Source organism: Bos taurus, chromosome 6, assembly GCF_002263795.3.
Source record: "Bos taurus isolate L1 Dominette 01449 registration number 42190680 breed Hereford chromosome 6, ARS-UCD2.0, whole genome shotgun sequence".
Lineage (NCBI taxonomy): Eukaryota > Metazoa > Chordata > Mammalia > Artiodactyla > Bovidae > Bos > Bos taurus.
In genome coordinates this window covers 19,403,728-19,429,150 of record NC_037333.1, presented here as the reverse complement: position 1 = coordinate 19,429,150, position 25,423 = coordinate 19,403,728, and the positions used below count along the sequence as shown (strand labels likewise).

Sequence of the window (25,423 nt, the reverse complement as noted above, 5' to 3'; positions counted from 1 at the left end):
AATACACAGAAGAACTGTACAAAAAAGAGCTTCACAACCAAGATAATCACAATGGTGTGATCACTCACCTAGAGCCAGACATCCTGGAATGTGAAGTCAAGTGGGCCTTAGAAAGCATCACTACGAACAAAGCTAGTGGAGGTGAAGGAATTCCAGTTGAGCTATTTCAAATCCTGAAAGGTGATTCTGTGAAAGTGCTGCACTCAATATGCCAGCAAATTTGGAAAACTCAGCAGTGGCCACAGGACTGGAAAAGGTCAGTTTTCATTCCAATCCCAAAGAAAGGCAATGCCAAAGAATGCTCAAACTACTGCACAATTGCACTCATCTCACACGCTAGTAAAGTAATGCTCAAAATTCTCCAAGCCAGGCTTCAGCAATACGTGAACTGTGAACTTCCAGATGTTTAAGCTGGTTTTAGAAAAGGAGAGGAACCAGAGATCAAATTCCCAACATCTGCTGGATCATCAAAAAAGCAAGAGTTCCAGAAAAACATCAACTTTTGCTTTATTGACTATGCCAAAGCCTTTGACTGTGTGGATCACAACAAACTGTGGAAAATTCTGAAAGAGATGGGAATACCAGACCCCCTGACCTGCCTCTTGAGAAACCTATATGCATGTCAGGAAGCAACAGTTAGAACTGGACATGAAACAACAGACTGGTTCCAAATAGGAAAAGGAGTACGCCAAGGCTGTATATTGTCAACCTGCTTATTTAACTTCTATGCAGAGTATATCATGAGAAACGCTGTGCTGAAAGAAGCACAAGCTGGAATCAAGATTGCTGGGAGAAATATCAATAACCTCAGATATGCAGATGACACCACCCTTATCGCAGAAAGTGAAGAGGAACTAAAAAGCCTCTTGATGAAGGTGAAAGAGGAGAGTGAAAAAGTTGGCTTAAAGCTCAACATTCAGGAAATAAAGATCATGGCATCCGGTCCCATCACTTCATGGGAAATAGATGGGGAAACAGTGGAAACAGTGTCAGACTTTATTTTTTGGGGGGCTGCAAAATCACTGCAGATGGTGATTGCAGCCATGAAATTAAAAGACGCTTACTCCTTTGAAGGAAAGTTATGACCAACCTAGATAGCATATTGAAAAGCAGAGGCATTACTGTGCCAAAAAAGGTCCATCTAGTCAAGGCTATGGTTTTTCCAGTGGTCATGTATAGATGTGAGAGTTGGACTGTGAAGAAAGCTGAGCGCCGAAGAATTGATGCTTTTGTACTGTGGTGTTGGAGAAGACTCTTGAGAGTCCCTTGGACTGCAAGGAGTTCCAACCAGTCCATTCTAAAGGATATCAGTCCTGGGTGTTCTTTGGAAGGACTGATGCTAAAGCTGAAACTCCTGTACTTTGGCCTCATGTGAAGAGTTGACTCATTGGAAAAGACTCTGATGCTGGGAGGGATCGAGGGCAGGAGGAGAAGGGTATGACAGAGGATGAGATGGCTGGATGGCATCACTGACTCAATGGACGTGCGTCTGGGTGACCTCCGGGAGGTGGTGATGGACAGGGAGGCCTGGCTTGCTGCAGTTCATGGGGTCTCAAAGAGTCGGACACAACTGATTGACTGAACTGAACTGATAACTAGATATATCTGTAGAGATTTTCTGTGATTTGTCCTTTTCACTTTTTCTGTTCATAATTATAAGTCATAATCTATTTGTAACATTATAACTTTCTATGGAAACAGCATTCAGTGTCTTACAAAGAAGAAGAACATTCTAATTTTTAAAGAAATTGAAGTTTGGTGGTGGTGCTAGGGAGAAAGCATCTGACCAAGGCAAAATAAACGTTAATTTACATCAGGGGTAATGGTTTCCAATGTTCTTTAAATGCTGCATCATCATAAAAAGCAACAAACTGCTGATAAATGCAACTACATGGATGAGTCTCAGAATCATACTGCTAAATGAAACAAACCACATTTTGTGATCCCATTTTCATGCAGTTCTAGAAAAGGCAGAATTATACACATGAGAAGCAGATCAGTGATTGCCTGCAACTGACTGGGGAGCAGAGACTGATTGCCAGCAGTCACAAGGGAACTTTCCTCTGTGACATTGAACATTCCAGTAGGAAGTTATCATAGTTGCACAACTGCTTAAATTTACTGAAACTCATTCTGTGAACTGTACACTTAAAATGTGTGAATTTTATGGTATGTACGGTTACTTCAATCAGCTCTTATAACAAACAAAAATTATGTATAATAATATGTTTTGTTCTTTTTCTGCCTAGGTAATTATCTGCAGGAAACTTTCTGGAAAGCTGGTAGAATTTCCACTGGTGGCTGCCTGGTACCAGAGGATTCAGGAAGTGCCAAGAGTACAAACAGCAGCTTCTCAATGTGGGATCCAATTTATCAGTTTACCAGAATTACAGACCACCTCAAGTCAACAGCCCCCAAACTTGGATGAGGCCCCAAGTGCAGAGGAGCAAAATGATCCTTCGTTTATTGGAGGACCAAGACCCACTATGACTAAATTAATGGTAATTCAGTTGTTTTTATTAAAATTTTGTTTGAAAGATTCCATGTGATAAAAGTTGCTTAGTATACTACCCCAACTTGTAATTATCTATTGACATTTTTGTTATAAATTTTATTTACATCACTTAACCAATCACACTTTCCACTAGTCTTTTCATTTAAGTGAAGTAATTCATTTAATTACAGTAAATTGAAGATGTTTACTATAATGTGTCTTTGGAGATAAGTCAGAATATATATTTTTAAGAGTATTTTTCTCAAAACATTTTGTTTTACATTTGATACACCAAAGTCATATCTCATATGGTCAAGTTTACTGTTTTAACCTGATGTTTTTCTGTTGCAAGGAACTAGTCTTGTTTTTTTTTAATTTTGAGGTGATTTGAATTAAAGATATGAGAATGATTATCTCAATTTATTTGCCAAAGTTTTGTCTAAATTTAAGATTTTTGAATTCTGTTTTTAATTTATTCCTTGATTTTATTACCTTATATAGAATAAGAATGCATATCATTTATTTTTCTCTGTTTGTAGCATAATTTGTTTCTAATGGTACTAAGTGTATATGTTTTCACCAATAGGCTTTCTTTTCACTATCGTTCAAATCAATTTGCAAAGGAACTTCTCTGGTGGTCCAGTGGCTAAGACTGCATTACTAATGCAGAGGGCCCAGGTTCAACCCCTGGTCAGAGAACTAGATACCACATGCTACAATTAAGACCTGGTGCAGCCACATAAATAAATACTTTAAAATATTTACAAAAATGGCTTGCTTTTAACTGAGACTACTTGAAGATTTATTTGAATAGGGAATTCATGAAGTAATTTGAGCTAGTCATCTGAGTTGTATTGGCAAAAAAATTAGTATATTTTTCTTATTTGGGTTAGGAAGTATCTGAGTTCTAGTGTTAAAAAAGTTCTTTGATTTAGAAAGCACAAGAAGATGTTAGTAGTAACACCAGCTCCTCATCTCTTCAGCTAAGTTTTGTTAGCCTAGTGATGAAACAATGAAACAGGAGTTGATTTTAGAAGATATAGTAGTTTGATGTGTCTTGATCAGATGGTTATATTGTTCAGCAATCTTTCGTTTACCTCCTGATTGTTTTTGTTTGTAAAACTAATTGTCAGGAGAGTAATCTTTGTATTAAAATACTAATTTCTAAAATTTTAGCAAACCAATAATCCGTGCTTTTATTTGAATTCATACTTTTACAGAGTCTTGAAAAAAGATTGGTAATTCAGATTTTTCTGCCTGTGCTTTTCCAGCAACAAAATGATATTAGGAAAGACATTTGCCTTTGTTCCACTTTAAAATATTTATATAAAAGAGATAAATATATTCAGAGAAAAGTTAAACAATCATAAAAATTAGCCCTTTGTAATAATATTAAAAATATAAAGGAATCCTGAAATTTTAAATTACAGGGGATGAGTTAGTTCAGGTCCTCCAAGAAGCAAATTCCAAGATAGGGTTAGATGTGCTGCAGGAACACTGAGGGGAACATCTGTGAGGGGATGGGGAGGGCACCAGAGGAGGGTGCATGAGCCTTCAAAGCTGGTGCAGGTTTGACCACTGTGCATGAAAACAGGAAAGGAAGGAAGGTGGCATCAGGAAAGTTAGACTTCCGTGCAATTCTGCGAAGGTTTGGTCAAGGTAGTGAGGAATCCTCGAGCTTCAATCCTCTGTCACAGAGTTCCATGTTTCTCAAAAGTGGCCTGCACTCTCAGTCTCTGTGCCTGAGACTTAGTCACTGACTTGGCCATAGTCCCTGGGAAGGCTATATTAGAGACCAGGTGACTTGGGTTCTACCCAGCTTTGTAGTCAAGCTAACATTAGTATTATACCTTTAGTAAGGCATTTAACCAAATGGTCTCAATTTCTCCTTTTATAGAGTGAGGTATACATTTGTATTCTTTGGAACTCTGCATTCAGATGTTTATATCTTTCCTTTTCTCCTTTGCTTATCGCTTCTTTTCTTTTCACAGCTATTTGTAAGGCCTCCCCAGACAGCCATTTTGCTTTTTTGCATTTCTTTTCCATGGGGATGGTCTTGATCCCTGTCTCCTGTACAACATCACAAACCTCATTCCATAGTTCATCAGGCACTCTATCTATCAGATCTAGGCCCTTAAATCTATTTCTCACTTCCACTGTATAATCATAAGGAATTTGATTTAGGTCATACCTGAATGGTCTAGTGGTTTTCCCTACTTTCTTCAATTTAAGTCTGAATTTGGCAATAAGGAGTTCATGGTCTGAGCCACAGTCAGCTCCTGGTCTTGTTTTTGCTGACTGTATAGAGCTTCTCCATCTTTGGCTGCAGAGAATATAATCAATCTGATTTCAGTGTTGACCATCTGGTGATGTCCATGTATAGAGTCTTCTCTTGTGTTGTTGGAAGAGGGTGTTTGTTATGACCAGTGCATTTTATTGGCAAAACTCTATTAGTCTTTGCCCTGCTTCATTTCGTATTCCAAGGCCAAATTTGCCTGTTACTCCACGTGTTTCTTGACTTCCTACTTTTGCATTCCAGTCTCCTATAATGAATACGACATCTTTTTTGGGTGTTAGTTCTAAAAGGTCTTGTAGTCTTCATAGAACCATTCAACTTCAGCTTCTTCAGCGTTACTGGTTGGGGCATAGACTTGGATTACTATGATATTGAATGGTTTGATCTGATCTGATACATTTGTATATGAGTCATTTTTAATTTTAAATCTTTATGATTGTATGAAAGTTGACTGGGACATCACATCAGCAATTTTAAAAGAACAAAGTTTTCAAATCTAAAAATAAACTAAAATTTCAATTTTCTTTTAATTCTACCTTGATTGTGTGTATTGGATACGTTTTTTCTTTTTATCACTTTCCCAGCTTTTTTAAAGTTCACCTAAGTAACATTTTCCTTTTTAATAGGGCATTGTTTTTGCTAAGTTTCTCATTGTCATATATTTGAAAGACAATATTATATCAAATTAACATATTCTGTGAATGTATTTATTTATACTGTAGTTTTTCATTTCTGTATAGTCAGAGTGTGTGTGTGTGTGTGTGTGTTTTTGCCAATTGCATGATGACACATGAAATTGGTCCTAAGTGGATGTGTAAAATCGGAGAAGGCAATGGCACCCCACTCCAGTACTCTTGCCTGGAAAATCCCATGGACGGGGGAGCCTGGTAGGCTGCAGTCCATGGGGTAGCGAAGAGTTGGACATGACTGAAGTGACTTAGCAGCAGCAGCAGCAGCAGATGTGTAAAATACAAAAAATTTTCTTGGTAATGCTCACATCTCACCCTTTTTTCCTTCTATTTTCTCTGGCACAGTCTTGCCTCCAAAATCTCCCGTATTCTTGAGAGGTTTTAAATTTATTTATTCATCCAGTCAGTCAAAAAATGTACATGTATTTACTAAACACCAGACATTGTTCTGAATGTTGAATATATGAAGAACAAATTGGACTGCCCTCATAGAGGTTACATTCTGGTGGGGATAGGTAAATAAAAACCACAAGTAAATATGTAACACATTAGCTAATGATAAGTGTTATAAAAATAATGTGGGATGAGGGGAGTGGAGATGATGGAGGTCATGATCGTATTTTAGATAAGGTGGTCAAGAAGTCTTAACTGATGAGGTGAAGACATTGATCAGATGACCAGAATGAACATTTGAAGATTTGGAGGATATGTTCTAGGCATATAGTCCAGCTAGTAGAAGACCCTGAACAAATTTACAGAGACAGAAAATGGATCAGTAGTTGCCCAGGCCAGGGAGCTATGGGCAGAGAACAGAGAATATCTGCTAATGGATATGGGATGTCTTTTTTTGAGATGATGAAAATGTTCTCAAGGTAGATAGTAGTGATGGTTACACAACCGTGAATATTTTAAAAACCATTGTATTGTACTCTTTAAAGGAACAGATTTTATGGCATGGAAATTATATTTCAAAATAGTTGTATTTTATAAAAGACCCTCAGTTAAGAATGAGTATGGTAAAATGAGGAATATCAAGAAGTTCAGTATGGCTAGATTGGACTAAGGGAGTTTTAGGAAAGAGGTGATGATGTCAAAGAGATGTGTTTATCTTTCTGGAGGCAGGTGAGTACTCTGGCCTCTATACCTGTAGCTATATACATACCCCAACAAAAGAATCTTTTTTACCATTTCCTTTTGGACTGGAATTCAGCTAGTTTTCATGATGGAAAGTAATCTCCTAAACTAACTGATTACAAAGGGGTTAATGATTGATTTTCAGGGATTTTTCTTTTGAATAAGATATTCCTGGAGATTAAAAAAAAAACCAATTCCAGAATCATGGATATCTATCTTGTGGGCTGTGGACACCAAATATTATTACAAAGGGTCTGAAAATCCATGAGTAAGCCATGCCACTGTCTGTAGATCAAATAAATAAATATACAATATTCAACATGAGGAAGGAACCTGAGAATTTTTTTATATATGGAAGAGGGACGATCATTTTTTTAAATGTTGGGAACTAGTTGGTTAAACAAAAGGGATCCTTTTCTAGAGATTTTGTAGGTCCTCGTAAGAGACTAGTATGATGATATTTGGGTTGCATGTTAAAGTGTGGACTTTTTGATCCTTTAAATATAGCTGCTAGGCTGTAGCAACTTTTGAATAATACATGACAGACCTTGATGGATGTATGCAGAGTTAGTTTTGATTATGTGGATTGTTTTTGATAAAAGTTTTATTCTCAGGTGACTTTTCTCTTTGACACCTAATATTTCTAGGTGGCTTATTACTTCTATGTCACTTCAGGTAATAATTTTAGTAGGAAGTTTAATAGGAAAGTAACCATACTGTTAAGAAACTCAACATTTATTTCTTGTTTTGGGGGGAAGAATACTTTTCAAAAACATCTTGATCATTATTTCTTCTGCTTTTACTTGTTTCTGACTTCTGTTTGCAGAAGTCAGGGTAAGTGTTTAAAGAGTTTTAACAGTAAGCAGAGAACAAGGTCAAATACAAATTTTCGTGATAGTCTCAGATCCCATAGTGTGAATCTAAAGAAGAGAATCTATTAGGGTTGTATTTAAGATCATAAACAAGCAAGCAAACAAACAAACAAAAAAATAGAATACACTGTGATAACAATTAGAGAAAGAGAATAAACCACCTGTTCATTCATTCACCAAGCATTTATTCAGTGTTACACCAGGCAGTGCATCAGACTCAACTGTGTATTAGTATGGCCTATGGAACTCAATTATATCTCTTCACAGATATTTTACTTTTCTCTCTGGGTGGCTATATATGAAATATTTTTCTGATGATTATTACAAGTTCCTACTTCTTTGAAATACCTTGTGATATTCTGCAGTCATGGAATAGCTAGAGATATTTGGAAGAGTATATATATTTCAACATATATCTCTTATGTAACAATATTTTGAGGAATGCTTGATGTTTATTAGAATCTGTATTTCACCTTGCCAGTGTAGAAAATAGAATTTGGTGTTCTAGAATATAACAGGATTATATTAATTCATTAATTTGGAAAGGGCCTGTCTCCTTTTCCAGGAAAAAGGCATTGAAGTGATGTTTTCTCCCCACCCTTGCCCTACTTGGACCCTTGATTGGGATACACTTCCTGCAGCAGTGAGCCCAAAGGAAGGTAAATTGTTTTTTGTTTTGTCTCTTTAAATTTCATTCATACTCTGGATACCCTCCTCTGACCCATCTTCCAGTTCTCTAGTTCTCTCTTTGGCTATCTCTAACATTCTGATCATACTATCCACTGAGTTTTCATTTTATTTTTATTACAAAAATTTTACATATACACATTGCTTTAGTTTAGTATTTCCCACGTTTGCCAAATCTGTTCTTTGTTTTTTCTTTGCTGAAGTATTTTGAAACCTATCCCAGATAATATGTCACCCATAATACACATCTAAACAATATTGACATCTTAAATAATCACCATGTCATTATCATGCTTAATAAAAATCAACAAAAATTCCTTCATCATCTAATAACCACTTCATAATAATTTCCCCCAATTATTTAAAATATTATTTGAAAAAATATTTTGATAGATTTTTTAGTTAAATATATTTTTTATCGCTAAAAACTACATTTGGTTTGTTTATTTTGATGATATATTTTCCTTGGTCTTGTTTCAATTTTCTCTTTTTATAATTGTTTAAACATAGTGATTTTGTATACTGCATATATTATTTCTAATAGCTGATATTCATTGAGGTCTAATACTTCTGTTCATTGTTTCTGTTGACTTCACTCCTGGTGTCTCACATCCCTGTCAATTTTGTAATTTTAGATGCTGAATTCATTTTTGGGGTTCCCTAAATTTTGGAATCTTGTGAGACCTGGTTAGAAATGGATTCCCATAGTTAGAATTTATGTTTGTGTATGCCAGACATCTTAAACTATTGCACTTAATGCACTGGAACTTATTTTTTCAGGTTGCGATTCCTTCGGCCTTTTCTATCTAGAACTGAGGCTTACACAGAAAATTAACTTTTTCACCTTTCTTTGTTGTTGAATAGAGCTTTAAAAAAAAACATCTTTTCACAATGAATATAGCTTTTCAAGGTTTCTGCTTCCATGTAGTGATACTAGTTTCAGCTCTCCACCATGCTAGGGATCAAGGACTAGCCTCTCTTCTTTCTCTTGCTGTTAAAGCCTAGAGCCCTATTATCAGTAGATACCCTCCAGGCAGCTGTGGTGTCAGTGAGATCATTACACTGCTTTTTAGTCCCTTTCCCCCTTTATCAGGTCCTATGGATTTTCCTTACTCTCAGAAGTCTGATTAAACAGGTAAAGGATAATAGTTGAAGTTTAAATGCCATTTTAGGTATTTTTAGAGGAGGAACATTTTCATAGCTCAGCATTCTATTTCTTTAATTGTTTATGTGTTCTTTAGTTTTATACTAATCTAAATATCAGAGAAGGCAATGGCACCCCACTCCAGTACTCTTGCCTGGAAAATCCCATGGACGGAGGAGCCTGGTGGGCTGCCGTCTATGGGGTTGCACAGAGTCGGACACGACTGAGCGACTTAACTTTCACTTTTCACTTTCATGCATTGGAGAAGGAAATGGCAACCCACTCCAGCGTTCTTGCCTGGAGAATCCCAGGGATGAGGGAGCCTGGTGGGCTGCCATCTATGGGGTCGCACAGAGTCCGACACGACTGAAACGACTTAGCAGCAGCAGCAGCAATCTAAATATAAGTTTTGATTTTTAAAGCACTCTAAAATCATTTGCCTTCCTTTTTCATGTTCTTCTCTTCTCTGATACATCCTGACATTCCTGTATCTCACTAATCACTTCTGTTCTATTAATCAAGGAAACATTTTAGAATTCTTCCAAAATGGAAGAAGATTATATTGGATAGTTAAGAATGCTGCTGCAAAGATATTTTATAAAAATGAAATTCATTTTTTGTTTTTATTAACTATATGAAAAATAGTCACTAGTGAATTTGTTAATGTTTTAATTTCGATTTTTTTGGCATTTTACAAAGCTTAGATGTTTTCATTGTACATGCAATTAAATTTTCTATACTCTTCAGTTATAGATTTTGAATGGGTTAAACCTATAGTTTACTAAATAAAAGTCAAATTTTTATTAATACTTATATTAAAATGAAAACAGCCTTTTAAGTGTGGCATGTTTTTCTTTAACTATAATTAATTTACTATGAAGGCAAAATGGTATTTTCACTTATTAATATGAACACTCAATTATATCTGCTAACAACTCAGGAATTTGACATTAAGCATTCATGTCTGGTTGTTTTACTGGTTAGAAGTACATATCTAATGGAGCTCATGGAATATATTACTCATTTTATTCCTTTAATTGGATCACTTTGTTTTAATAAATATTATGACAAAGATGGAGCTAGAACAGTGGATCTCATGGTATACTCACATTTCATTTACTGTAAAAGTTTTGTAGTCTTGTTTAACTAAGGTAGAGTTTTGGTATTTTTCAAGGTTCTGTTTTGAGTTCTGGTGATTTCAATATTGCACAGTTAATAGGATCTTTGTGAAATGAAATTATTGTACATCATGGTGCAGATGTCACTATGAATGTGTTCTCATGATTTGTGCTCTGGTACTATCTTTTAGGAGAAATTAAATTCTACTAAGGTATTATTGGTACTTGGTTCATTTTAATGTGTCAGAAATCAACTCTATTTACATCAAGATTATGGTGCATGAGAATCAGCTTCTTTACCATCAGAGACTGTATTAATTCTCATAAAAGAGTCTAACATAGTTCATAAACCTATCTAATTTCATTCACTCTGCTCACCCATTTCTCCCCCTCCATCTTATGTACCATTGTCTAAATTTCTTGTTTTCCTTCTAAGATCTGTATTTTCTCTCTCCATGCCTTCACCTTTATTTTTCTTGCAGCCTTAAATATTCCTCTATTTCCCATTTCTTGAAATTATATTCATCTTTTAAGAATTAACAAAGCTTCTTCATCAGTTATGGAATCAGATTGCCTGGGTTTGAAACCTGGCCTAATAGCTAGCTAGATAACCTGTGGCCCGATCCCTTTCTGAGAATGTCTGAATTCTCTGTATTCTCAACAGACAGTTCTCTGTACCTCAATGGCCTTATCTGTAAATAGTGATAATAATACTACTTACCTTATGAGACTGTTGGTATATTCAGTGAACTAATATAAAAAAAGTAGAGTGCCAAACTATAAGTAATAACTGTTAAAAAGTACTAACACAGTAGTCAGAATTAATCACTTCCTTTCAATATTCCTTTAGTATTTCTTATACTTCATTTTTGATACTTACAGAATACTTCTCTTATACTACGTTTACATACATATTTTCCTTCTCCAATAAACTGTGAACTCTTTAAATATAGGACTTCTGTGAATAGGTCCTCAATACTTTTTTTTAAAAAGTTGAACTGGATTGAAACTGTAGATCTTTTTTTATCCCCCCTTGTCTGAGTGTGTCAGACACTCAGTCATGTCCAACTCTTTGCGACTCCATGGACTATAGCCTGCCAGGCTCCTCTGTCCAGGGAATTCTCCAGGCAAGAATAATGGAGTGGGTTGCTATTCCCTTCTCCGTTTTTTCCCCCTTGGTGTTCAGTAAATATTTACTGAGAAAAATGAACAGCTTTGGGGTCTGCAGAGGAGTGTTCTGCCTCCAACACCACTTTCCATCCACGTGAGAGTGAGTTTTTTGCTTGGCCCCAGACGTTCCTGGAGAGGAGGAAGTTTTTGACTGGGGAGTTTGGGGACTTCTGAGTCAGGACAAAACTTGTGTCAATCCAGATGACAAAGGCACTGTGACACCTAGAATGGAGTTACATCCAAAAGATATGTCTGGGGGCCTGTCTTTACTATTTAATTTCTGGTCCTGATGAAAATTAACCCAACTAAAGTCCTGGACCTGTAGAGGTTCCCAGAATTGTGGTAACCATGCAGATCCTTTTCTTTTTTTCAAACTTCCAGGCAACTTTTTTGTCTCATTGAGATTTAAAAGGCTAAAATAGTTGGGATTATTTAGTTTTAAGAAAAGACAACTGGATATTTAATTTACATTATTATTTTTATTGTTGTTGTTACTATTATTAGTGTGTGTTTTTAAACGGACTGTTGGGGAGTACGTTGCAGACATCATGACTTCACTTCTCTGTACTTACCTTTGAGAACAAGACCATTTTCTTATATAGCTGTAGTACAATGATCAAAACAGGATATTTACTTTAGTACATACTTTTATCTAATATAGAGTTCAGAAGATTCTAGTACATTTAGTTGTCATGTCTCCTTAGTTTCCTTTAATGTTGAATAGTTTCTCAGACCTCAGATGTTTTTTGTCTTTCATAACATGAACTTTTTTGAAGGGTGCTGGCCAAGTTTTTGGTAGACTGTCTCTCAATTTGGATTTGTTTAATGTTTCCTCATAATCAGATTCACTTTACGCATTTTTGGTGGGAATGCTACAAAAATAATGTTGCGTCCTTCTCAGTGCTTCATTATCAGAAGGCATATTATATCAGTTTGGGCCCAGTTATGTTAACTTTAATCATTTGGTTAAGCTGGGGTCTGCCAGGGGTCTCTGTCATATTACTATTTTGCTATACTGACTTAGGTAGTTTGTAGGGAGATATAAGACTACATAATAACTTGTTTCTTTTCAATCTTTCACTTACTAGTTTATATTCATTTGATGCTTCTTGCCTGTGATAGTTGCAAAATAGTGATTTTTCAACTCCATCATATTTCTATATTTATTAGTTGTCACTGCACTGTGAGGAAGTCTTCTTTCTCCTTTCTTCTATCTTTCCTTTTTTTCTTTCTTCCTTTCTACTCATAAAATTTTTAAGTTAAGTTTCAGTGCTCAAGTTGTTGTAGCTGCCTTCAGGCTAGCTCCTGATCCTTTGGAAATGCCCCAATTGTTCTATGACGATGTCCTTAATTTTGGGTATAACAAAATATTACAGGCTCATTTTGTCATTTCCCTGCCCCAGCCCTAGAATCAACTGTTTCTCCAAGGAACCCAGGTTCCTTTTAGTAGAGAATGGTATTTAGAAACTAAGATTTGGGCACTAGGTATGCTCATTGTCAGCAGTGTTGCTTCTAGGTTCTCTTGGCAGAGAGATGTGGGCTTCCCAGGTGGCGCTAGTGGTGAAGAACCCACCTGCCAATGCAGGTTAGACATAACAGACACAGGTTCAATCCCTGAGTCGGGAAGATCCCCTGGAGGAGGCCACAGCAACCTACTCCAGTATTCTTGCCTGGAGAATCCTATGGACAGATGAGACTGGCAGGCTGCAGTCCATAAAGCCGCAGAGTCAGACACTACTGAAACCACTTAGCACACACACAGCAGAGAGATATAGATTGATCCCTTAGGAAATAGATGTATGTGTCTACACATCTATGTACACACACACATCATAATCATACACATCAGCATCTACTGCTATATATATATATATATCATAGATTATATGTCTATAATCTATATATATTGAAAATCATGATTTTATACTGATACTTCTAATCCCAATCCAGTACCATAAGATTCTTCCTAGTTTTTCTGAATTCAGTATCTGTATCTACCTTTCACAACAGTAAAAATTATAGCACCCAATATCACCTGTGTTTTTGCTCATTTGTTCAGTCCCTCAGTGTTTAGACAGTAATTTCGGAATTATTTTACCCATATCTATGTGAAACATATACCTGCTAAGTTGAGTTCCAGTTTGTTTGCGGTTATTCTCACTTCTGAATTGAGTGTGTATGCTCACAGTTCTCATGCAGGTAGTTGTGATCACATGGTTCTACAGAAGATGAATTGTGAAAAGTGAAATGTTTGAGTCAGTGTTAATCATTGTCCCCTGATAGAAAATCTTCAACCAACAGTCTGCACTGAGAAGACCCGGGCAATAGCATAGTCCCTATTCCCGTTTGTCCTCAAATACCTGTGATTTCCTGCTTTAATGAACTAGTATCATTCTGTGAGCCTGAAGACTACTTTTGTTAAGTCCAGAGACGAAACTCCAGTTTTGTTTTGTCAAAACAAAAAAAGTACAGTCCAAGACTCTGTGCTTGCCTTTGGAATTTTTTCCCTCTGAGTATGAAAGGGAGAACAGATATAGTCTTCTGCCTGAAGACCTAGAATAGAGCTGCTTTAAGACACTTACTCCATCGAGATTTCCCTGCATCCTTTCTGTTCTCTGATAGTTTTAGGTGGATGGTTCCTGTATTAGGAGTGGCTCCTCGTCCCTAATAACCATATCAGTCATATAGAAGGGAGGAGTCAGAAGCATGACCTTATAGGAAATAAAAGCAATAGAAGAAGATAGTTACTTAGGTATTGTTCCGTTTATAATCCCTTTTTTTCCCTTATATTCAGAGTTCTACTATCTTAGAAATATGGTCCACTTAGGTATTCATGTGGCCTTGGTTTTGCTTTTGAGCTGCATGAGAGCACTAACTCCTAGGGAGACGGATATGAGGGTGACATCTAAAACCTTAAACGTCTCCACTCATTTACCCCCTGCCACCCAGTTTAGAGTATATACTTATCAGTTGAGAAAAAAGACCAAAAAATTGATGTTAGAGTTTTACTAGAAGGAGATAGTAAGATCTCATCTATCTAGAGGTATTGTATTATATAATATATATAATATAATAATGTTATAGATTTCATTTGCTTGGGACAGATATTTATGAATTCTTAGAACAAGAATTACAAACTTGTGTATTCTAGTTCCTGCTATGTAACTCACTGATTAAATTTATGGTTCTAAGGGAATGTATAATTTTTCAGTCCTAGTGGCAGATTATTCAATTACTGGTAAGGCATACTTTTTTATCAACTTCTGTTTACAGTAGATGACTAAGGTTTTTAAATTGGAAAGCTTATTCTGATGAGGATCATTTATGTAAATACCAATTTTTATTTCCCCAATTGTTTTCCAGAGAGTATTTGGGGTGTAAAAGAATAATTGATCTTAACATTAGGAAAAAATGTAAAATAAGATGGTGATACATGATAAAGCTAGTAAAAGTGGGCCTCAATGCAAAGTCTCTGCTTTTCCCTGACCCTTGTGTTATATGCTTCTAGAAACCAAAGGGATCACTCTTTCTTTTTCCAGCAGAAGTGACTGGGAAGGGAAGGATGTGGTCAAGGTCTTTGGATAGAGTTGTAGCCAAGATGGAGAATGGAAGGACCCAAATAGAGCCTTTTCCTCTATCAGTGATTCTTAAGGTTCTTACCAAACTCTTAAGGGGTATGGTAAACAGCATTATTTATTGCTCTTGGTGCCGGAAGGTCAGGGATGCTAAAAGTTCACCATAATGAAGAACTGTCTCATCTGTAATACAAACATCATCCTCCTTTGGGGAAAATGAAACATAAAAGTTTGTTTTAGCATCTTTAGTCAGAATGTAAGAATGCTATATTGTTCTAAACCATTGCTTTTCAAACTAGGACATCCATCAGAATCATTTGTATGGCATGTTATAACAGAATGCTGGGCCCTACCCCAGAGTCTGAGGCCAGGCCCTAGAGTTTTCGTTTCTCGGAAGTATCACCACGTGCTGCTTCTTATTCTTTAGGGACCACAGGTGGGAAGTTATACCCCAGGTAGCTGGTACAGTGAGCACATGGGCTGCTTTGATTCCAAAGTAAGATGAGCAAGATCAAAGTTTTCTGGTTTTTTTTTTTTCTTAACAACCCAAAAATTTATTTTTTGCCTGTAAGCACAAAGTCCATCAAATATAAGCCTTTGTGCATACCATTGAACCATTTGGTAACCATGAAAACTTCTACTTTAAGTGAAATATGCTAGCAAATATAAGTGGAAGTAGAAATATCTTGATAATATAAATAAAAGTAACTGTCTCTTTCAGGAAATTTTTTTTCTTGAAATGCTGGTCTTAGATTCTTAAGGTGAGATTCAAAATTAGCACACTGTTTTCCTACTTTTAAAAATTATTCTCCAGTGAGACAGTGTAAAGATATAGTCTCCTTAACACTTTTTTGTTTATATTGAGTAACTTTATATTATAAGGCAGTTACATTTTGAACTTTTTGGCATTTAACATACTAAAAGTGCACCAAGAGAATGAGATCAAAGGCTTTTTTTTTTCTTCCGACTTTTATGGGAAAAAAATTCTCTAACATAAATGTTTTTCATTTCTCTAAGTTATACTTAGCTGTGAAACTCAAAACTTGACCATATTTGACTCAGAATGCTACAAATTTATAACTGTTTTCTCTTTCAAGAGTGAGGTTCTCAAGCATTTTGGTGCTTTACCAAAAGTAATAACAATCTTGTATTTGAACTGCATTTTAATCCAAAGCTAAAAGCCTCTAAAGCATAGTGTGTGTATATATATATATATAGAGAGAGAGAGAGAGAGAGAGAGAGAGAGAGAGGGAGAGGGGATTTATATTAAATGGTTTAAAATATAACAAAGTTGCCAAGAACAAGTTTGCTATTTGCTTAGTGGTGCTCTTGGTTTAGTGCCAAACACGAATACAAATAGGTGCAGAGTCTGAGACAGAGAGGTATATCACATATGTATTATATTATTATATATTGTATATATGAATGATGTAAAGCAAACCATGTGTTAAATCATCTCTTTTTCTAGTAGAAAGTGAGAGAAGTCAGCTAACGTAATAGCAGAAAGAACTGAAACTGACAGAGATGTGTAAATTTTTACTTGGCAAATTCTTCCAATTATAGCATTAAACACTCATATAAAAATGTTGGTCTTTTATAAACTACTAGTTAACTGTACTTTGTAATCAAAAGAGGTAGGGCTGGTAGTAGGAATATTTTTATATAAACTTGAATGAGTAACCATGAGGTGAATATTTTAATTAAAATGAATTAATACATCGTGTTGTAATCTTTATTTGAAATGAAGGTGACATAAAGAGGTAGAGAACTAGTGGAAAGCTATCTATTTTTTCAGTGTTATTTTCTTCATGTGGGATTTTAAAAGGTTAAAGTTTCTTTGTGTGAAATGTCAAAAGTTTAAATAAGAAAAAGAGAACCATGTAAAATACACACTCTTATTACACAGTTGACCTTTAAAAAATGCAGGGATTTGGGTGCCAGTTCTTCTTGCTGTTGAGAATCCCCGTATAGCTCACAGTCCTCCTTGGGAATCCAAGGGGTCCTCTCATACCTGCAGTTCTGCATCCACAAATTCAACCAACTACAGATTAAGTTAGAACCACAGTACTTACCATGAAAAGAATCCACATGTAAGCATACCTGCGCAGTTCAAACCCAAGTTGTTAACAAGTCCACAGTACTTGTATAGTAATAACACATTCATTTATATTTATTTAAGCCTTTTTAATTTAAACCTTTTAAAAATGCTATACCTGTTCAAGGGCTTCCCTGGTGGCTCAGTGGTAGAGAATCCTTCTGCCACTTCAGGAGACATGGATTTGATCCCTGGGTCAGGAAGATCTTTTGGAGAAGGAAATGACAACCCACTCCAATATGCTTGCCTGCAGAATCCCATGGACAGAAGAGCCTGGTGGGCTACAGTCCATGGGGTGGCAAAAGAGTCAGACATGAGTTAGCAACTAAACAAGAACAACGGCAACCAATACCTGTTAAAGTTTCGCGTGAAGAACACTTTAAATAATTTAATCAGATTCTCCTCAAATTTACCTATATGTTTAGCATAACTTTTATCAAAATCCCAAGATTTTTAGTAGATATAGACAAGTTTATTCTAACTTTTATGTGAAAAAAGAATTTGGAAAAGAATGGTAGAGAGAATCGTTCTACTCAATGTTGACTTCCTGTGTAGCCACAGTAATTGGAGAGATATCATATAGATCAATAGAATAGAATAGAGAACCTACAAAAAGGCATAAAAGCAACTCATTTGGAGAAGAGGAGGCAAGAATATATAATGGATTAAAGACAATCTCTTTAACAAGTGGTGCTGGGAAAACTGGTCAACCACTTGTAAAAGAATGAAACTAGAACACTTTCTAACACCATACACAAAAATAAACTCAAAATGGATTAAAGATCTAAACATAAGACCAGAAACTATAAAACTCCTAGAGGAGAACATAGGCAAAACACTCTCTGACATACATCACAGCAGGATCCTCTATGACCCACCTCCCAGAATATCGGAAATAAAAGCAAAAATAAACAAATGGGACCTAATTAACTTTAAAAGCTTCTGCACATCAAAGGAAACTATCAGCAAGGTGAAAAGACAGCCTTCAGAATGGGAGAAAATAATAGCAAATGAAGCAACTGACAAACAACTAATCTCAAAAATATACAAGCAACTCCTATAGCTCAACTCCAGAAAAATCAATGACCCAATCGAAAAATAGGCCAAAGAACTAAACAGACATTTCTCCAAAGAAGACATACAGATGGCTAACAAACACATGAAAAGATGCTCAACATCACTCATTATCAGAGAAATGCAAATCAAGACCACTATGAGGTACCATTTCACACCAGTCAGAATGGCTGCGATCCAAAAGTCTACAAATAATAAATGTTGGAGAGGGTGTGGAGAAAAGGGAACCCTCTTACACTGTTGGTGGGAATGCAAACTAGTACAGCCACTATGGAGAACAGTGTGGAGATTCCTTAAAAAACTGGAAATAGAACTGCCTTATGATCCAGCAATCCCACTGCTGGGCATACACACTGAGGAAACCAGAAGGGAAAGAGACACGTGTACCCCAATGTTCATCGCAGCACTGTTTATAATAGCCAGGACATGGAAGCAACCTAGATGTCCATCAGCAGATGAATGGATAAGAAAGCTGTGGTACATATACACAATGGAGTATTACTCAGCCATTAAAAAGAATTCATTTGAATCAGTTCTAATGAGGTGGATGAAACTGGAGCCTATTATACAGAGTGAAGTAAGCCAGAAGGAAAAACACCAATACAGTATACTAACACATATATATGGAATTTAGAAAGATGATAACAATAACCCTGTATATGAGACAGCAAAAGAGACACTGATGTATGGAACAGTCTTATGGACTCTGTGGGAGAGGGAGAGGGTGGGAAGATTTGGGAGAATGGCATTGAAACGTGTAAAATATCATGTATGAAACGAAATGCCAGTCCAGGTTCGATGCACGATACTGGATGCTTGGGGCTAGTGCACTGGGACGACCCAGAGGGATGCTATGGGGAGGGAGGAGGGAGGAAGGTTCAGGATGGGGAGCACATGTATACCTGTGATGGATTCATTTTGATATTTGGCAAAACTAATACAATTTTGTAAAGTTTAAAAATAAAATAAAATTTAAAAAAAAATTAAAAAAAAAAAAGGATAGTCTTTTTAGCAAATGTTGCTAGATCAATTGAATAGCCATAGACAAAGAAAATGAATATCTAAATTGCATCCCTTATATAAAAGTTAACTCAGAAAGAATCATGGTTTTAAATGTAAATTTTTAAATTATAAAACATTAGAAGAAAAATATGAAAAAGCTTTGGGATCTGGGGATGAAAAAGAGTTCTTACACATGACACCAAAAGCACAGTGCATTAAAACTTTTTTGGTAAGTTGGGCTTCATCAAAATTTCAAATGTTTACTCTGCCAAAAACTATTATGAGGGTGATAAAAACAAGCTAAAGATTAGAAGAAAATATTTGCAAACCAGAAATATTTGCAAATCTGACACAGGTCTTGGATCTGGAGTGTATAAAGAACTCTCAAAATTTGAAAGTAAAAAACAAACAAAAAGGAGTCCAGTTAGAAAATGGGCAAAAGACATAAACGGTCGTTTTACCAGTGAGGATATACAGTTGGTACACATGCGCGTGAAAAAGCTTTCTGCTTTTTAACCATCAGGGAAATGTAAATCAAAACTACAATGAGCTATCTGATAGCTAACATCTATCAGAATGACTAAAATAAATAAAGTAACATGACCACGCATTGACAAGGATGTGGAGAAACTGAATCACTCATACATTGCTGGTTGGAATGTAAAATGGTACAACCACTCTGAAAAATAATGTGTTACTTTCTTATAAAACTACAGATACAGTTACCACAAGACAGTGGCACTTATCCCAGAGAAAGGAAAACATATTCATTCAAAACCTGCACGTGCTTGTCATAGCAACTTTATTCATAATAGCCCCAAACTGTAAATAACCCTAATGTCCTTCAATGCATACATCATTAAACAAATTCTGATGTGTCTTTGCTACAGAATCCTACTCAGCAATGAAAAGGAACGGACTGGTTATACTTGTAACAACTTGGATGGATCCCAAGGGCATCATGATTAATGAGAAAAGGGCCATCTCAAAAGATTACCTATACTATGTGTTAGTTGCTCCATTGTGTCCGACTCTTTGTGATCTCATGGACTGTGGCCCGCCAGGCTTCTCTGTCCATGGAATTCTCCAGGCAAAAATCCCCTCTCCAGGGTATCTTCTGACTCAGGGGTCGAACCCAGGTCTCTTGCATTGAGGGTGGATTCTTTACCATCTGAGCCACCAGGGAAGCCCATATGAACCTATACGTGGGATCAAGTTCCATAAAACTATACATATGCTCATGAATACAGACATGTTAAATCTGACGAAAACTAAGCAAGGTCTGTGGTTAACAGTGTTGTAATAAAAATGATTTTCTAGCTTTGATATTGTACTGTAATTATATAAGATGCCACCATTGGGGAAGCTATTAATAGTTGGGTTCACAGAAGTCTATGTACTATTTTTAAAACTTTTATGTGAATCTATAACTATTTTAAAATAAAAAGTTAAAAGTAAAATTTAAGTAGAAGTTGGAAATGATCTAGAAAATAAAGAATATTGCAATGTTTCTCAGTTCATCTTTTTTGAAAAATAACAGAAGACTTCTGGAGTCTGTAAGTCAAATGATAATTTGATACAAGACCCTACCTATAAAATACTCAAATTGCAATGCAATTCTATAATATGTAGTTAAACATTGATTTTCACTGTTGAAAGTCCATTTCATAAGTTGCTATTCTCAAGCTCCTAGAGGAATGGAAGAGACGGCAATGGCACCCCACTCCAGTACTCTTGCCTGGAAAATCCCATGGATGGAGGAGCCTGGTCGGCTGTAGTCCATGGGGTCGCAAAGAGTCAGACACGACTGAGCGACTTCACTTTCACTTTTCCCTTTCATGCATTGGAGAAGGAAATGACAACCCACTCCAGTGTTCTTGCCTGGAGAATCCCAGGAACAGGGGAGCCTGCTGGGCTTCCATCAATGGGGTCGCACAGAGTCTGACACGACTGAAGCGACTTAGCAGCAGCAGCAGCAGAGGAATGGAGAAAGTCAAACGTAACATAATTTGAAGTTTTTATATCAAGATTGCTTCAGGAGAGTGATTGGTTTGATCTTGAAATAGCCCTAGTATAAATCCTGGCTGATAGTTTGCACTAAGGCTCACGCTCAGTCACCAGAAAATTTCAAGTTTCCTTGAAGATGTCATGGTGTTACATATGTTATGGTTGATAGAGAGGGATGTTGCAGAGAAAGTTCTTTCATACTGAAAGCTTAGTTATGTGCAATTTCAATTTTATACTTGCAATACAAAGTACTGAAAAGTAGGACTGAGGGTTTTGTTTTGGCTGTCAAAATGGTTGTGTGAATAAGTTTATTTTATACTTTAGATCAGCTCAGGTGTGGAAATGATCCAGTTGTACAACATTGTACCACTAATTAAATTGTCTGGAACCACTTTGCGGTAAGCAAGTCCTGACAAAGAGTAGCAAGATTAAGTTCAAGTTTTATTGCTTCCATGTCCTCAACAAAAATCAGTGCAGAGCCAGTATCTACACAGAGGCACAGTTCTTTAACTAGGGGAGCACTGGTGCAGTGGGCTCACAGCTTCGGGACCTTATGTCTGCACAGCGCTGGGCTCACTGGGTCTCTCTCTTTATTTCTTTTGCTGTTTTCAAGCCATGAAACCAGATTGTCTTAGAAAAATGCAATCCTTTCTTTATTTCATAGTACTCTGAACTATGGCATGTGATTAAAGAAAAAGTTAAAAGTCTTTTTTTCTCCTGGAGTTACATTTGCTATAATTCTTCCCACTGTTATGCTATGCTTTGTTCTATCCTTTAGAATTAGATTTCAAGCACCCTATTTATAGACCATGTTTTTAGTACTTTGCAAGCAGAGCCCATGACTGGTTACCAAGAAAGGTTTTAATGGCCAGTTTACTTAAGGTGGATTACATAGACTATTTTGATAGTGTTGCTTGATAAGACAAATAAAAGTATTTGACATGAAGAAGTATATATATATATATGAGTAAGTGATTTTATCAGAATTTAATTAGGTCACATATGGAGTATAAAATTATTTGGAAAAGTTTTTGTGTACAAATGAGCAAATTGAGAAGTTATTGAACAGTCAAGGATATTAAAATCTATTCCTGACTCCACTAGGTCATAATGGCACCCCACTCCAGTACTCTTGCCTGGAGAATCCCATGGACAGAGGAGCCTGGTGGGCTGCAGTCCATGGGGTCGCTAAGAGTCAGACACGACTGAGTGACTTCACTTTCACTTTTCACTTTCATGCATTGGAGAAGGAAATGGCAACCCACTCCAGTGTTCTTGCCTTGAGAATCCTAGGGACAGGGGAGCCTGGTGGGCTGCTGTCTATGGGGTCGCACAGAGTCGGACACGACTAAAGTGACTTAGCAGCAAGCAAGTTTGAAAGTTACCATGGTTTGTTTTAAGAATATGAATTCACTGATGAGAAACCTCAAATTACCTATTCAAATGAATATTGCTTATTAGTATGTTTCAGAGATCGAATTGCTTTATCAAATAGCTTTGTGTAAGTAATAAAATACTTATTTCTGAAAACCAGTACCAGGCAGAGGTTCAGATCTCAAAGGGTGTTGAAATGTAGTTAGGATGGTACCATTTTAATTCAACAGGACCTTTCTGGTGAACAGATCTGGAGCACCCCTTCCACTCTTGCTTTGCTTTCAGCAGCACTAGCTCAGTTGGTTAAAGAAGCTGCCGCAAGGCAGGAGACCCTGGTTTGATTCCTGGGTCGGGAAGATCTGCTGAAGAAGGGATAGGCTACCCACTCCAATATTCTTAGGCTTCACTGGTGGCTCAGCTGGTAAAGAATCTGCCTACAATAAAAGCAAAAATAAACAAATGGGACCTAATTAAACTTAAAAGCTTTTGCACAACGAAGAAAACTATAAGCAAAGTGAAAAGACAGCCTTCAGAATGGGAGAAAATAATAGCAAATGAAGCAACTGACAAAGAATTAATCTCAAAAATATACAAGCAACTCCTGCAGCTCAATTCTAGAAAAATAAATGACAAAATCAAAAAATGGGCCAAATAACTAAATAGACATTTCTCCAAGCAAGACATACAGATGGCTGACAAATACATAAAAAAATGCTCAACATCACTTATTATCAGAGAAATGCAAATCAAAACCACAATGAGGTACCATCTGACGCAGGTCAGAATGCTGCTATCCAAAAATATACAAACAATAGATGATGGAGAGGGTGTAGAGAAAAGGGAACCCTCTTAAACTGTTGGTGGGAATGCAAACTAGTACAGCCACTATGGAGAACAGTGTGGAGATTCCTTAAAAAACTGGAAATAGAACTGCCATACAACCCAGCAATCCCACTGCTGGGCCTACACACCAAGGAAACCAGAATTGAAAGAGACACGTGTACCCCAATGTTCATCGCAGCACTGTTTATAATAGCCAGGACATGGAAGCAACCTAGATGTCCATCAGCAGATGAATGGATAAGAAAGCTGTGGTACATATACACAATGGAATATTACTCAGCTATTAAAAAGAATACATTTGAATCAGTTCTAATGAGGTGCGTGAAACTGGAGCCTATTATACAGAGTAAATTAAGCCAGAAAGAAAAACACCAATACAGTATACTAATGCATATATATGGAATTTAGAAAGATGGTAACGATAACCCTATATGCGAGACAACAAAAGAGACACAGATGTAAAGAACAGTCTTTTGGACTCTGTGGGAGAAGGCAAGGGTGGGATGATCTGAGAGAATAGCACTGAAACATGTATATTATCATATGTGAAACAGATCGCCAGTTCAGGTTCGATGCATGAGACAGGGTGCTCAGGGCTGGTACACTGGGATGACCCAGAGGGATGGGATGGGGAGGGAAGTGGGAGCGGGGTTCAGGATGGGGAACACATGTACACCCATGGGTGATTCATGTCAATGTATGGCAAAACCACAATATTGTAAAGTAATTAGCCTTCAATTAAAATAAATAAATTTTTAAAATTTTTATTAAAAAAAAAAAAAAGAATCTGCCTGCAATGCAGAAGACCTGGGTTCGATCCCTGGGTTGGGAAGATCCCCTGGAGAAGGGAATGGCTACTCACTGCAGTATTCTGGCCTGGAGAATTCCATAGACTATCCATGGGGTCGCAAAGAGTCAGATGCGACTGAGCCACTTTAACTTTCAAGTTCTCTTAGGGATGGAGATGTGTACCCATTTCAAGATAAGACTTTTCCTAAGCATTTCTTTATGTTTTGTCTGTTTTTGTCAAGGCTTTGATGCTTTAGAATGAGGCAGCTTTTTCTATAAAAAAATTTATAGAAATTTTACATTAATAATTAACAGTAATAATTAAAATTACATTAATAATTAAATTTTCAATAATTTAAGTAGAGCAAGACTTACTATTGGTGTCATTCAGAAGCAATGAAGAATAGAGAAGAAGCAAAGATATGTGTAATAAAAGGTTTAGTTCAGCCTTTAACATCATTTCTAATGAAGACAAATTAACAAGTAACCCAAAGCACTTGTCACGTTTATTTTCAGAGTTATAGATAAGCTATGTATAACTACTCTGAAAGCTCTGAAAAACAACTTCTGTTTATAATTAATGCAAAACCAGCTCTACACTAATTCCATTTTGTGCATTTGCCAAGAGGTATTTCTTCATATAATTTACCTCCTGGATTGACTTTCCAGACTACTTTTGAATATTTCACACCAAGTAACTTAGTTTTTTTAAGCTTAAAAAACTTGACTTGCTTTTCTTGACATTGCTTAACTTTCAAGAATTATTTCTTTAAATGATAAATGTTTATAATCACATTTAGGAGAGAGAGGGAAGACTAATGATGTAGATCCTTATTTTTCTGCTAATGTAAACTAATTAGTGTTATTTATTTCCATTTAAATTAGCATTCTATGTACTATTCCAGATATTTATGATTAAAATCAGCTTGGCTGTACAATGAACTGTTTTATTCTGTGCTTTGCACAGGTTCCTCTCAGCACCCAAATCCTTTCATTATTTTTATTTAATTAAGCCTGACTCACATTGGAGAGATATCTGAAGCAAGGAAATTTCCCTAAT

At 36.3% G+C, this 25,423-nt stretch overlaps 1 protein-coding gene across 2 annotated transcripts in view; it reads left to right on the top strand.

Annotated features, from left to right (window-relative positions):
* GSTCD (glutathione S-transferase C-terminal domain containing) overlaps positions 1–25,423 on the top strand; it is a 151,621-nt gene that overhangs the window by 23,895 nt on the left and 102,303 nt on the right. For both annotated transcript variants that reach the window (XM_059887525.1, NM_001099035.1), the window contains 2 exon segments: positions 2,250–2,501; positions 8,051–8,144. In XM_059887525.1, coding sequence (XP_059743508.1) covers positions 2,250–2,501; positions 8,051–8,144 — 346 coding nt within the window.